Source organism: Xenopus laevis, chromosome 1L, assembly GCF_017654675.1.
Source record: "Xenopus laevis strain J_2021 chromosome 1L, Xenopus_laevis_v10.1, whole genome shotgun sequence".
Lineage (NCBI taxonomy): Eukaryota > Metazoa > Chordata > Amphibia > Anura > Pipidae > Xenopus > Xenopus laevis.
In genome coordinates, this window is record NC_054371.1 from 85148743 (window position 1) to 85163943 (window position 15201).

The 15201-nt window shown below is 34.6% G+C and overlaps 1 protein-coding gene across 1 annotated transcript; it reads right to left on the reverse strand.

Annotated features, from left to right (window-relative positions):
* Positions 1–2195: 2195 nt before the first annotated feature.
* ereg.L (epiregulin L homeolog) lies at positions 2196–11572 on the reverse strand. Its single transcript, XM_018252411.2, has 5 exons — positions 11241–11572; positions 5420–5509; positions 4217–4340; positions 3580–3726; positions 2196–2469 (listed from the first exon to the last, which is right to left on the reverse strand). Exons 1-5 carry the CDS (start codon positions 11281–11283, stop codon positions 2403–2405), a joined length of 471 nt encoding a protein of 156 aa, XP_018107900.1. The 5' UTR covers positions 11284–11572; the 3' UTR covers positions 2196–2402.
* Between the last annotated feature and the right edge of the window lie 3629 nt (positions 11573–15201).

Genomic DNA, 15201 nt, shown 5'->3' on the forward strand with positions numbered 1-15201 from the left:
TTTTAGTTAGAATACATTGATTTCACACATACTCTACATTTACCCTGGGTTGCAGTAATTTGCATACCCAGCTATAGTTACAATAGCTGCACACAGGCTCATAAATGCACCAATCAATTTTCCCCAAGTTAAACCAGACTATTCCATCAAAATGAATACCCTTTAAAGGCCAGTAATTTATCATTTATTAAGATACTAGATTTTTTTTACTTAGCAGCATATTTAACAAATTACATTGACACTGTACAGACCACTTTAAATTAAGTGATGAATCACAGCATTTAGTGATATCAATTGCATTGCACTATATACAAGACTAGGATAATATCTATTATCTATTTCTAAGGGATGGAGGTGTCTGAAAACACTGAAATCAATAATCAATGCTTAAGCAACACTTATGAATTGACAAAGCAAAAGAAGTTCTTTAAGTTATATTACAACATCTACACGCCTGCAAACAACAAGCAACACTACCAAGCTAATAATTTAAATTTAATAATACTAATGAGCAATTCTTGGGCAAAAGCAATATGATAAACTTGCTTGCACAGATCACAAATAAAATGTTATATTCTGTTCTCTATTGTGCTGATGTTCCAGGCATTGATCTCAGATGCATTGTCACACTCTCCAGACTCCAATATCTGTTATGCAGTACCTGTTTTGAAGCTATGGGGCCCATTTACTAACAATCGAATTTCCTTTTTTTCCACAAATCTGTAAAAATGTGTGGTTTTCCGAATTTAAAAAAAAAAAACTCTAAAAATGTACAGTATTAAGTGTAAAAACAACTAAAACCACTAATACAAAACTTTACCAGGTAAAAGTTGTCGAATCAATGGGAGCTGCGCTGATCATTTAGTGTAGGACCGTTTTCAATCAATTCGGACTTTTAGTGGTTTGGATTTTTTTTTGCTGAGAAATGTTATAAAAGTTCTACTTTTTAGATGTTTTAAAGCTATTTATATTTTTTTATTTATATTTTTTAGTACATTGTTCAGCATTATTTTCCATTTGTACTTTTTTTCAGATCTTTTAATAAATGTCATGACATTCATGTTTTTAGAGAGTTTGTGAGTTTAGCAGTTGTTTCAAAAACCTCTAAGACCACTAAAATCCAGCCTTTGTTAAATAGGTCTCCAATTGTCAGCCTCATAGTGATGTGTGGGTCAGGTAAAAGCCGACCCTAACCCGCGCTCCCTCCACCCAAGCCCAACTTCCGGGTTTCTTTTTTAGACCCACACCAACCCGCCGATGACGTCACAAAATGGTTGGGGCGATCAGGTGCGCCGCTATAAAAGTGGAAGCCAGAAGTCGGAAGCCAGCAGTGTAAGGCACTGATACAGAGTCCAAACACAAAGAGCAAAAACATCTTAGAGGAGCTTTGAAAGCGTGTGGCTACCCAGACTGGGCCTTTGTCATAGCAGCAACCAAGCCCAACAGAAACACCAATAGAAATAACCGCCCGGAGACACATAGTAGGCGAAACATAGTTATCCCATATGTAGCTGGAGTGTCAGAGAAACTCAGGAGGATTTTCAACAAACACCACGTCCCTGTGTTTTTCAAACCTAGCAACACACTGAGATAAAAACTGGTACACCCAAAGGATCCAACACCAAAAAGAAAAACAAAGCAATGTGGTATACGGAGTCCAGTGTAGCATGGAGTGCACAGATCTATACATCCTATCACAGTAACTACACAGAATCAACACCTGTGAATTTCTTCAGATTTCACCTCTTTGAAGAGTTACAATGTGCCATTGTAATTGGATTAGTGGAAGAATTTTTATATGCCGAGAACTTCCCACACCAGTCAGTTGAACTGAAGAAGTTGCTCGGATGAGTAGTGAAACATCTTCATTGATTACTCAGCAAGTCCAGTTATTTTTAGATTTTCCTATACTAGATATACCATGACCTGGATGAATGAAAATCTTCATAGTCACATTTGTAATAATGAAAGTCATCAGCAGCACTTCCATTCCAGGCATAAACCATTACTGGAAAGCACAAAAGAATCCTTTGACATTAGTTTTTAATAATCTAACGTGTTATTGTTTTAGTACCTGACTAAGTTACATGTCAGTTTATAATAAAAAAAAAACCCACGGAACATAACTGACTAGGCTCTTTAAAAAATAACTAAATTTATTTATAAAACAAAGTATATAAATATTGAACAGTATAAAAAATTCATGTTGTTAAAAAAATTACATACAAGGCATTTACATGTTGTAAGACGTATAAATATATATTTATATAAATATATATATACACATACAATTAACAGTAAGCATATTCGAACATTGGCTTTGCCCTAACAAACCATGTAAAATATTAAGCAGAATAAATAATGAACTGTTAAAAAAATAGAAATGAATGCAACAGAAAATTCTATAAACTCTGGATGGTGACTTCTTTATATTCATTGCGAGGAAGTTCAGCTTTTTTCGTCTTGTACCTGAAAAATAAAAGATATTTTACTAAAAATTGCATTTTTGTCAACTCTACCAACATATGAGCTCTGCTACAATACTCTGCATGGAGAGGTCTGTGCAACTTTCTGCAACACATTTTAAAGTAGTGGGCTATGCGGGGAGGAATCTATGTGGGGAGAAAGTGGGAGGGGGGCCAATGGGTGCAAGTAGATGGGGACTCTCTTTAGAAAGGGGTTTAGTTCTCCTTTACACTGATGATAGTGATCGGCACAGCTGCTGGGGATCAATGAGCACGATCATCAGTCTAAATCCTTAGATTCACAACACAAATCGTTCTATCTTGGAAGCTCTTATGATGAAAAGCAACTGTAATGTTTTACCAAATGCTAACTATTGTTAACACTCAGTAAAATGTATTGTATTATACAATCAGCTCCTCAAAATGATTGGCTTAGTCTAACTAAATCATCAGCAGCTTATTGCTTTTGCGATTGCCTTCCTTTTTAGATAAAACTCTCCCTATCTTTAAAAAAAAACTACTTTGCCTAGGGTGTTATTGGTGACACTTGACCCAGTATTTACTTGACATTCAATCATGCATGTGACATGAGACCTTTGCTACATTGGGTGATTTCCCAGCAGCAATAAATAAGTGTGAGCCATAAAGTGACAATGTCCCTTCTGTGTGGCACAGTACATGAGGATTTCTCAGGAAGTACTAGTTAATGGACACTTCAGCAAGAATCTCTGAAATTATTAGGGCAATCAGTAGCTATGACAGTCAGTAACTTACTGATAGTATTAAATAATTACTTTGGGTTAAAAATAGACAATAGTCAACCAGACATACATAGGGGTATTTTATCAAAAGTGAAGTTAGAGGTAACTACAGTCTGCTGAAATACCACATCTCTCCATTAATTTCTATGGGATTTTTAAAAGTTCACCCTTTGATAAACACGCCTTTAAAAATCCCATAAAAATGAATGGAGAGAGGCAGAATTTCTCTCTAGGGACTGTGGTTATCTCTAACTTCACACTTTGATTAATTTGATTGGGTGAAAAATTTAACAGCATGGTCATATTGCACTTCTTTAAGTAAAAAAAAACAATACAAAATCAAAAACATTTACCATTTGTATGCAAATAATGCAGCCACTGCAACTGCCAAAAGCAGTAAAGAGGACAAGAATACTATTATTGCCAGATACTCCTCGTTTATAGGCTGATAGACAAGTTCAGCGTGTGAACAGCGAATTCCAGTATATCCCTTTTCACACCTGTAGGACATACAAAAACCAAAGTTAGTGGAATATAACTTCAATATAATGTCTAGGGAAAGCATCTAAATATTTATAAACACCATAAACTATAAACTCAACAGGGGCTGATTTTTTTCAGCAATAGATTGCTCTGCCTCTGCTGCATAATGACATTTCTTAAATTTATTTTTTGCACACAAATTTAAATGACTCCAGGTTTTGGCAAGCTTTTAATTATTGTCAAAGATCAGCTTGTGGGGAAAAACACATTTTCAGAAATGGCATAATGCAGCAAGTCTGAGCAATCCGTTTCTAAAAAACCAGATGAGATCACACTTTTTTATCCAATCATTGTGATCAACTACCTATTTTGCAGGCAGGCAACCTGATTAAATAAGTATAGCTTGTTTTTTTATGCATGTGTTTTGGACTACATGATCATTATTAGACCATATATGTGGCTAGTTTAAAGTACAAAGTAACTTTTCTAGTCTAGTAAATATATTACCTGCAATAGTGTTCATCAAGGTCCACAAGGTACATGCACTGCCCATTCCAACAGTAACTCTCCATTTCCTGTTGACACCTGCCTATTTTCACTGGTACCACTATTGGGCTATGGGTTGTTTGCACTGGAAGGAAAAAAATAATTTAGTTTAGAGAAATCAGATATCATTACAAAAGTATGGTCGTTTTATAGGTTTATCAACACCAGTAAAAAACCTAAAATGAGCCTATATATAATACTTGAGTTGCTATCAATATATTGAAAAATGTGCCTATGTATAATACTCAAGTAGCTATCAAGATATTGAAGAATGAGCCTAAGTATAATAATTGAGTAGCTATCAATATATTGAAGGATGAGCCTAAGGGGCACATTTACTAAGGGTTGAAGTGAATTCAAAGTGAATTTTCGAAAATCAAAAACTTCAAATTTCAAAGTAATTCTTCAACCATCGAATAGGCCAAACTCGACTTCGATTCGAAGTGGAAAAACTTTGAATATTCGACCGTTCAAAAATCGAAGTACTGTCTCTTTAAAAAACTTCGACTTCGACACTTCGCCACCTAAAACCTGCCGAATTGCTATGTTAGCCTATGGGGACCTCCTAGAACCTATAGCCAACATCTGGCTAAGTTTTTAGAAGTCGAAGTTTTTTTTGTAAAATCGTTCGTTAGATCGATTAAATCGTTCGAATCGTTCAAATCGAAGGATTTCATCGAACGATTTTACTTCGACCGAATATGGCCATATTCGATAAAAAAAAACAACTGGTCGAATTGGTAGAATTGGTAGAATTTCTAATTTTTTTTCACTTCGACATTCGACCCTTAGTAAATGTGCCCCTAAGTGTAATAATTGAGTAGCTATCAATATAATGAAAGATGAGCCTAAATACTATATGCAAGTAGCTATAAATATAATGAAGGATGAGCCTAAATGTAATATGCAACTAGCTATCAATATATTGAAGAATGTGCCTAAATATAACAATCAAGTAGCTATCAATATATTGAAAATGAACCTATATAAAATACTCAAGTAACTATAAATATATTGAAGAATGCTCCTTAGTATAATACAAAAGTAGCTATCAATATATTGAAAAATGAAAAAAAGTACATGAAAAAATTTGCATCACTATTATTTTGCAGCACTTATTTATATATGGTTTATTATTATTATTATAAAGTGTGTGTTTCTTACCCATGGCTGTTGTGCAGTTCTCTAAAGATTCACCAGGCTGACAAAGGGGAACCACTGTTGTTCCATACACTGCACGCACCAGATGCGCACCTAGAGAAAGAAGATTTTTTTATCACTACAGCTATAGTATGAACTCTGTGATTAAGAACTGTTTGCAAAAATGATAGATACAAATGACATACGTGGAAGGTAATTGAGGTTATCTACATTGATACAGAGAGACAGAAAGAGAGCTTAAACAGAATTTTTTTTTTATCAGGTTGCTTAAGTGCTCTGCTACACAAATGTTAGCTGCTGTGCTAGCCACCTGTCAGATGCAGAAAAAACAGGGCTGATGTACCTATAACAAACAAAATCAGTCCTTCTCCCTTTTAGACATTTTTGCCAAGGTTCAAATAATCAATGAGCACATTTATAACATTATTATTATTATTAGCCATTCCAGATGGTATTTTTTTACATGTAGACCTTTTCCTGACAGTAAAGTCCCATCCCAATGATACTATGCAAGGCATCTGTTTCAGCTTGCTGGCTTTTTACTGCAATAAGGAAAGGTACTTAGGTGGAGTTTTGTCTTTAACATTTTTCACATTTTTCTCAAATGTAATGGAAGGCCCCAGGTCTGTATACTGGAACATTTGAGTCAGTGTGATACCTTTAGCCATACTCCCACTACCTCCTCTTAGCTAAGCAAAGTGCTGCAAGTAGCTAAAAGGCATTTGCAGATGAATACATCTGCTTTCCTGAGAATGGAGAACCACAAACAAAGGAACCAAAATATAAAGATACCCTGGTCTTTAACACACATATTAACCACTAGCGGTGGAGGGGTTAAACTACCATATCAATTATTTCTGAAAAGCTAAGTTCATTTGTCCTGCGCAGCCAACGTGTCACTAATTTAAACAATGCAGCACCAGGGTTAGATCTATGTTTACTTTGGTTGGCTGACAAACAGTGAATAGTATTAAACTAACAAAGCTTAACCTGTAAAATATTTTGTCAATGCCAAAGCAATTCTATGTGTTATGCCATTGAGTCCAAAGGAAACATGAGCTGAACGCTCAGTAACCAATAACATTTGCCTCCATAGTTACTGGTCAGAGGAGTGTATTAATGGTTTGTTTGTGGATGTATTAAGCTGAGAGCAAAGATTTCCTTTGCATAATATTATATTGCAGCGAGCATATATATATTTAAACAAAAGCAATTGTATATACATGGAAGCATCGCTGTGAAATATGTTTATCCTAAAGAAAACAGCTGCTCAAATGTAATGTTAAACTCCCTAGTGACATGTGATATGTTTTACCTTATTTCCAAATGTTAACTACACAAATAGAAATAGCCTTATTTGTGTTCATTTGGGCTGCAGGTACTTGTATATCTGTTCAGCACAAGCACGGCCAGGAAAGTTGGTTCAAGTGAACAACATGAAATTGGGTATTATACCACCACAATTGATGAATCAGGATGCTGACAAGCCACAATTGCAAAATGTACTATAAATCACAGCAGAAAACATAAAAAAACAAAATGTGTACTTGCAGCTGGCTGCTTGCTGTGTCTTGTTACTTGGCTCTTCCCCTTAATACTTTACATAATATGCATTCATTAGGTTAATGGTCTGTTCTTTTCTTTAGGATTATGAATACTGTATATAATTTAACATGAATGTGATTGACTAGTGGAACACTGGTATAATTCCTTCTATTATAAAATACAAATTTCTATGTACTGTAAATTAGAAGCCCAACAACCAACCATTATAATACAGAAAAAATACGTGTTTGATAGCACTTGCAGAATGTGGGTTTATTTAGTACATATCACACCAGTTCCTGACCCACAGCAACTAATTTGAAAGCTGTCTTTAATTATTGTCTGCCTATTGGCTGATTGATCTCTGTGCAATGCATATGCACCATGCGTTTGCTCCATGTTATGGCAGAAGCTTGGTTATGTGATTCTCGCACCCTGTTCTCCAGAATGCTGGAGACTTGGTGTTTTTCAGACAATGGAATTTTCCATAAAGTGGACCTTCATACTAGAAAATCATCTAAAAATTAAATAAACCCAATAGGTTGGTTTTTCTTCTAATAAGGATTATTTATATCTTAGTTTCAGACCAATTTCAAGGTACTGTTTTATTATTACAAAGAAAAAGGAGATCATTTTTAAAAATATGGAGTCTTTGGGTGAAGGCCTTCCCATAATTTGGAGCTTTCTATTTGTGCAACGTTGTTCACATGTGCAATTTAGTACTGTCATTTTTTTTTAAAAAAAATTCCACTACAGATGTTATATTGTCCTATGGTGGAAAAAAGATAGGGGCAATGTGAATTGTCCTTTGCCAGGGCCCACCATGAGATCCCCCCTGGTGCTCTGGCAGTTAAGTCCAATTTTAGGGTATTTTAATGAAGAATTAGGTAGTTATATAATAATGAAATAGTGATATAATAAAATTATGATGCATGTAAATGTATAATGTCCTACTTTAATGTCTGTATGGTAATATGTGGGAATATGAATATGTGTTTAGTTACATAAGTGGACATTTTTTTATCCTTGATAAGTGCTTTATAAAAAAAGATTTTCATGTTAATAGTTATATGGTTAGTGTGTTACATCATCTTTGCGAGAAACAATGAACACAACATTCATTAGACAAGCGATTCTTCAAATGGAATGCTAATCTCTATAGCACAACAAACATTTATGTGGTTAATGCGGGATGTGATGGCAATCATTGAGGATTACCCTACTTAGTCGAGCTACAAAGACTGGACTCCTGAAGGTAATTAAAATAGTTGGCTGGCTTTTTTTGTTCCAGGTGGCCATGTAAGCAAATAATGACACTGCAAATGGGAACAGGCATGTTCATTGGTCCGAGGCAGGTTTCTGCAAGACAATTTAATTTCAAGTAGCTATTCAGGTTAATTATGCGCAGAAGAGCACAAACGAAGCAATTCTGTTCTATCAGTCTAGATTACAGACTTACTTACAGTTTATATAGTGGTGCTGATGATGAAGATCACAGTCATCACTGGACTGTGAGTAAGCAAGTAAGTAGATAAAATAATGCTGACTGATCTTTTTAATTGCAAAATTGCAATTGCTACTAAAGCAAGATGGTGTCATGCATATCCTTATTATGGGATCTAAAGATGTTTGGAGGTTTAGCCAAGAGGGTTTCTCTTTACAGGCCTTAATAAATACCTCAAGTAAAAATCCAGTTTGGAACCACCTCTATTAAAAGTATACTCGTGGAACTTATTTTACTGGGTTAATTTTGGTTCCTCTAAATGACCAATTTCCTTAGCAAATTATTAAACTTATAATTATGCTACATGTGCTTGCGGGAATAATTCCAATTATGAATTACTTGGGATTTTAAAAAATATTTAGTCCTAAACATTTTATGAAACAGTTGCTATACTAATAAAATGTACACTGGAAGGATGCTGGTGGATCGACACACTGTAAATTTATGGAATAAAATTATTTATATAGCAGACATATTCTGCTACCTCCACATAGTTAGTAAGAAATGTATGCTTACTTTGGATCCCTCTCCCTATTCCAGAAATTATGTTGTTAGCAATAATTATATAATAAAATGGGTTACTTTAGGTCCAGATAGGTTTATGCTGTGATTTCACAAGAGGTTGATCAGTTGAATGGAATATTTTTGGGGGAGGGTGGAATCTGGGAGTCTGTATTTTATTTTTTTGTCTCTACAATTATTCAAAGAGCTATTCAGATATAACACAATTATAAATAAATTAGTCTTAATATTTAACAGTATGCAACTCTACTATGTAGCACTGTACAATTATTCAGAAATGAGTGCCCTGTAGTGCTTACATACAAATGTGTTGCCCAAGGGGAGATAAGTGAGTTGCCCTGGGCCACAAATTTCTTGTCATAGATTTCATCACCTGGAATGTAACTCAGAACACCTCAATGCAAAATCCAATGACATAAGTTCTGACTGAGCCATTTTTTCTCCCTGTGTACAGCATATCACCAAATGCTTATTAGGCTGGAGAGCTTACGAAACAGTATTTAATTACATTAAAGACCAACTAAATACATAATAGATGCTAATTATTAATAACGCTCCTTCTTTACTTAAACAATAAAAATGAAGAAGTAAGTTAATAATGCACTAGGCCACACCTTTACTCAATCCTGTAGTTTTTTCTTCTTTACTGCTATTTAGTTTCCAGTGAACTTTGTACATCTGATGCAATCACTGATATCTGAACACAAGTTAACTTGGCATAATGTAGCATGTTCCTTACTACAAAATGCATATCTAGTAAATGTAACTCCAAACCGTAAAGAGATAAGATTGATATTAAATATATCTGTTGGCATGGTACCTAAAAATTTACTTAGGAAAACAGAAACTGGCCTGGGTAATCTGAAAAGAAGTTTTGCTTTACAAACAAAATACACAACCCATAATTATACAGCGAATATGTGGATACGTTTGGTAACCTAATCTGGGTGTCAGGCAATTTATAACACAAATAAAAGTGTGACATAAACTCCCAATGAAACTTCTGTAGAGGAAGGCAAGTTCCAAGCCAAATGTCTGCAGGTTTTATTGTGCTATGGAATGCAAGATAAATAGGGCACTCCTGTCATAATATGCAACATAGAAATCAGAAATACTGAAATAACTCTTTCTTTCTTTTTTTTGCATTTAAAGAGATCCACAACAGTGTTTTAAATGAGCCAGATGAATAATGCTTTTTACAAATACAACATACACTTGAGTAGAGTGGGGACAAATATTGCCCTTTATATTATAAAGGCCTGCTCCTCTGTGCTGCTTGTAATTTTAGGTAAGAATACTAAGAACATTTTTATCATACAAAGGGAATGATTTCATCTGTATCTCTCTTTAAAGACAAATTTCCATTGGATTAAATTTGGATTTGCTCAATTGGAAGCAGTGTTACCTACATAAAAGCAGATACAACTCTGTAACTTCAGCGGGAGTAGAAGAAGATTAACAGAGAAAGAAAACAGTGATTTGTTTTAATTTCTGCCTTAGTCATATTTAATATTTAACCTGCATGCACACAGAAATATCCCATGGTAAAACCTGGCATTCAATTGCTATATCTAGAAAAACAAGGTACTGCTTTTGTAATAGGTGTAATTAAATTAATATACAAGTTTTGAAACCATTTATAGCAAAATTCAATGTTAATGATCATATATTTACATTTACAGGTATGGGATCTGTTATCCAGAAACCTGTTATCCAGAAAGCTCCGAATTACGGAAGGGTCATTTCCCATAGACTCCATTTTATCCAAATAACCCAGTTTTTTAAAAATGTTTCCTTTTTTTCTGTAATAATAAAACAGTACATTGTACTTGATCCAAACTAAGATATAATTAATCCTTATTGGAAACAAAACCAGTGTATTGGGTTTATTTAATGTTTAAATGATTTTCTAGTAGACTTAAGGTATGAAGAGCCAAATTACATAAGGATCCATTATCCGGGAAAACCCCAGGTCCCGAGCATTCTGGATAACAAGTCCCATACCAATAAGCATTATATTACCAAACCTGGACCAAAACTGACTTGCTAACATCAGAACTGGTAATTTTCATTTACAATTAGTATGATATGGTATAGTTGATGTTATCATCAACCCAAACCACAAATATAAGTTTAAAATTAGATAAAATTGTATGTAAAATAAAAACAAAAAAAACAACAACTTCCATTATAAAGCAATTAGTGAATATCTATGATATTATATTAAACCAACATGCATTGTAAATTACTCACCAAGAAGAACTAAAAGGCTATAGAGATTCTTAAAGCATTCCATTCTGAATTTCTGACAGGCAGTGGGATAGGATGAAGAACTGCTAGTGCAGGCAGCAGCAGCCCCTTGGCGTTCTGATTGTTAGTGCTTGAAAAGAGATTATGAAACTTGGGAGGGTTGAAACACCTGGAGAGAGGAAAGATGCAGCCTTGAAAGAGTGAGTAATAGGGATCAGCGTTCAGGCAGGTTTCCCTCTTAGGAAGGAATGCTGTCCTTAACTCCTCAGCTCTGCTTTTGACCTCTGAGCCACTGAGTCATTTATATAACCAGTCCAACAAGATAACTATTTGGCTCAAAATGTAAAAGTGGGAGGAGTTTTTTTTTTTTTAATTTTTGGACCTTTCTGCCCACCAGCGGAAGTTATTTAGTTTATTTAAGCTTTTAAGTGAAGTAGCCACACTGCCAGGGGTTACAAAATTTGTATCATGGAGGTGGGTTGATGACTAAGTACAGCCATCAGGAGAGTTTCTGTCACCCCTCCCAACTTCTTTTATATCCTAAAGCTCAGACAGTAAGGTATTAAGGGAAATTCCTACAATAAAAATATATAGAGTAATATATTTAATTATATATGCAATTATTATTATAATCAAATTATATAATACTGGTAGTTTGTGACGACAATACAATTATGCTAGCAAAGGGATGTTAAAGCTGTATTGTAGTGATGGTCAAAGGTTCTTTAATAATTAAACTCATAGATCTGTTCACTCTAAGCTGCAACCCCCTTTTATAAAACATTATATTTAGAATTATAGTTCATTGTATTTTCTTTATTTATTAGATTCGAAAATTGCCACATGAGGGGGTAGCGTGTATTTAATTTATGATCATTTGACTATTCAGTGATTACATTTTTAGATGTTTGACTAAAATGTGAAAGAGAATGAAAACTTTATCAATTCCTATCTGTTTTATAAAAATGTTTGATTCTGAATGGGTTCCTCCACCCAAAACAGTTTACATATGAAAGAAATAAAAGTTTTCCACAACTTTCCTGTATACAATAATTACAGATATTCAGCTTTTAAAATACTGATACCAGAAATTAAGCCTTTTTTATACATCTATCATAACATTGTCTTTTCAAGCTAATTATAATTTTGCCATAAAGCATTTACCCAATGCTTTTATATTAACTATCTGATCCCCCCGGTGTGCCTTTATGAGGGTCTGCCATATTTGTGCAGCAGTAGTCTGTTAGCATTAGGGCTCACACAGATGGGTGTTTTGCCCTGGGTTCCTCTGCACTTAATTTTCCTGCTTTCCACCGCAGGGTAGGGCAGGAAGAAAAACACCCACTTTTTTAGGGGCCTGTACTGACACAGGCACATTCAAGCGCCAAACACAGGTGGAACACATCAAGGGTTATTTACTAATATCCAATTTTTTTTCCTTATTTTAATAAAAAAAAGTCAGACCAAACTAGAATCCACAATTTGACCTTATCTATTGTTAAAAAATCTTGATTTAATCGATTGAAAACCTGAAACGTACTGTTTTTTCTAAAGGTTTTTCTGAATCGCTAGATTTTTCGGATTTTTGCCTGAAAACCCAGAAAAGGTCAGATTTTCTGCTAAATCCAGCAAAGAAACTTCAAAATAGGATGGGTCCTCTGCCATTAACTTATATACAACCTCGGCAAGTCTGATATGGCAGATTTTCAAATTCGGGTTCTTTGCTGCATCTGGCTGTAATAAATCTCGAAAAATTTGAGGTTGGAAAAAACCCCAGAAAAATGTGAGTTTTACTCCAAAAAGCCCAAATGAAGACTAATAAATAACCCCCATCATGTTGCATTCCACATGTATTTAGCGGTGGGATGTGCCTGTGTCAGTTAAGGCCTGTAAGAAAGACTAGGCTGGGTTTCATAATGCATTCTCCTGCGTGAAACGCTGGAAAATTAAGCACAATGGAATGTAAGGCAAAATACCCATCTGTATGAGCCCCTTAGTAGGGGATACAGAACAGTAGTCTCTGTCACTAAGAGCTTACACTCTTATACAGAGGGCAACTTTGGTACTTCAGAGAATTGCAGTCATAATACAATTCAGGCCTTTGTCCCAAATGTAAATCATATAACAACTACTGCATGCAGCCCTGGATTTGTGGCAAAGCCACAATGGCCCTGGCCTAGGACAGCAAGATTTTATGGGTGGCATGCTAGCCAGCCGCAACCTAAGGAGATCTGGGGACTCGTACTCCTGTACTAAATGTATTTGTTAATGTACAGATTTATCATACTCTGTCCCTTTAAGAACCACGAATTCTACCGTTTGCCACCTAAAACCTGCCGAATTACTGTATAAGTCAATGAAAGAGAATTGGTGATGTTTGCAGCCTTCCTGACATTCAAGTTTTTTTCAGAGAAAAAAATTCGAATCAAGTTTTTTAAATTCAAATCAAGTTTTCCTAATTAGAATCAAATTAAATTCAAGTTTTCAGGTCGATTCAATTCGTCCGAGTTGAGAACATTTCATTTTATTAATAATTTTGATTGGTTGAATTTCAAATTTATGGGAGTTTATGGGAGTTTTAAAAAACTTTAAACTTTAAAAAACATGAATTTGAAATACGACCCTTGATAAATGTGCCTCGGGACCCCTGTCTGTTTTTTTTATATTCGCTAAACTCATGGCTCTGACTCTTTAAACAATATAGCCAAAGCCAGCTGCCTGAAGTCTTGGAGGTAAACCAAATTCTATTATATTCTTTCAAGAGTCAGAACCAAACAACACAAAGGGATAAACCTATACTGCTTTTAAATTACATTGACAAATAAAATAATTTTAATGGATTTTGCAAAGTCACATGTAATTACATTTTCTTTCATTATTCAAAAAACTTGCAAATATGTGGCTAGAGATCCACTTTAATGAGAAAAATATTTTTCCATTGCTAGGTAGAATACATATTCTAAATTATAATATATATTGTTAAGACATAAATGTATGTCTCTTTCTCTCTTATTAACCAGTATCGGTGTGTCCTTCTTGTTAACAATGAGTCATCCACTCACATCTTGTGTTGCTTGGAATAAATAAAAAAAATTATTTTCTGTATAACGTTCACCTTGATATTTGTCTCAAGGACCCATATACCAGTGTGCAGCACCACACAAAACATGTTGGATTAGGTTATTCTGCTAAACGAAAACGCTTGTGCTACCCAGATCTGATGTCCTGGCCAAAGTATCATTAACCTTATAAACTAGTTTTTTAAGTATAATATATTGGTTAAAAACTTGAGAGAACCACCAGGCAAGTGTACCTACCTACCTATCTTTAAATAATAGTTTGTACCTAGATATGTGCCAACTGCAACTGCGCATAATGCAGTGGAGAAAATAATATGGGGGTCACAGGGACTGGCTGTCCTTTATATTCCTTCATTATCCTTTATGCCCTTCATTGTGCACATTCCTCCTCTGCATATTCATTAGTGGGAGTTGCTATACTACTCTCCAGAACATGTTTTAACAGCACATATAAATATATTTGTCAAACATTTATTACAAAAATAATAAAAAAAATATATATATATATATATCATACCAATTGTGAATGAAATTTACCAGCTCTGATGTTAGCAAGTCAGTTTTGGTCCAGGTTTGGCAATATAATGCTTATTGGCATGGGACCATGGGACCAGAATGCTCCGGTTTTCCCGGATAATGGATCCTTCTGTAATTTGGCTCTCATACGTAAGTCTACTAGTAAGTCTACTAGAAAAATATTTAGACATTAAATAAACCCAATAGGATTGTTTTGCTTCCAATAAGGATTAATTATATCCCAGTTGGGATCAAGTACAATGTACTCTTTTATTATTACAGATAAAAAGTAAATCATTTTTAAAATGTTGGGTTATTTGGATAAAATGGAGTCTATGGGAGAAGGCCTTTCCATAACTCAGAGCTTT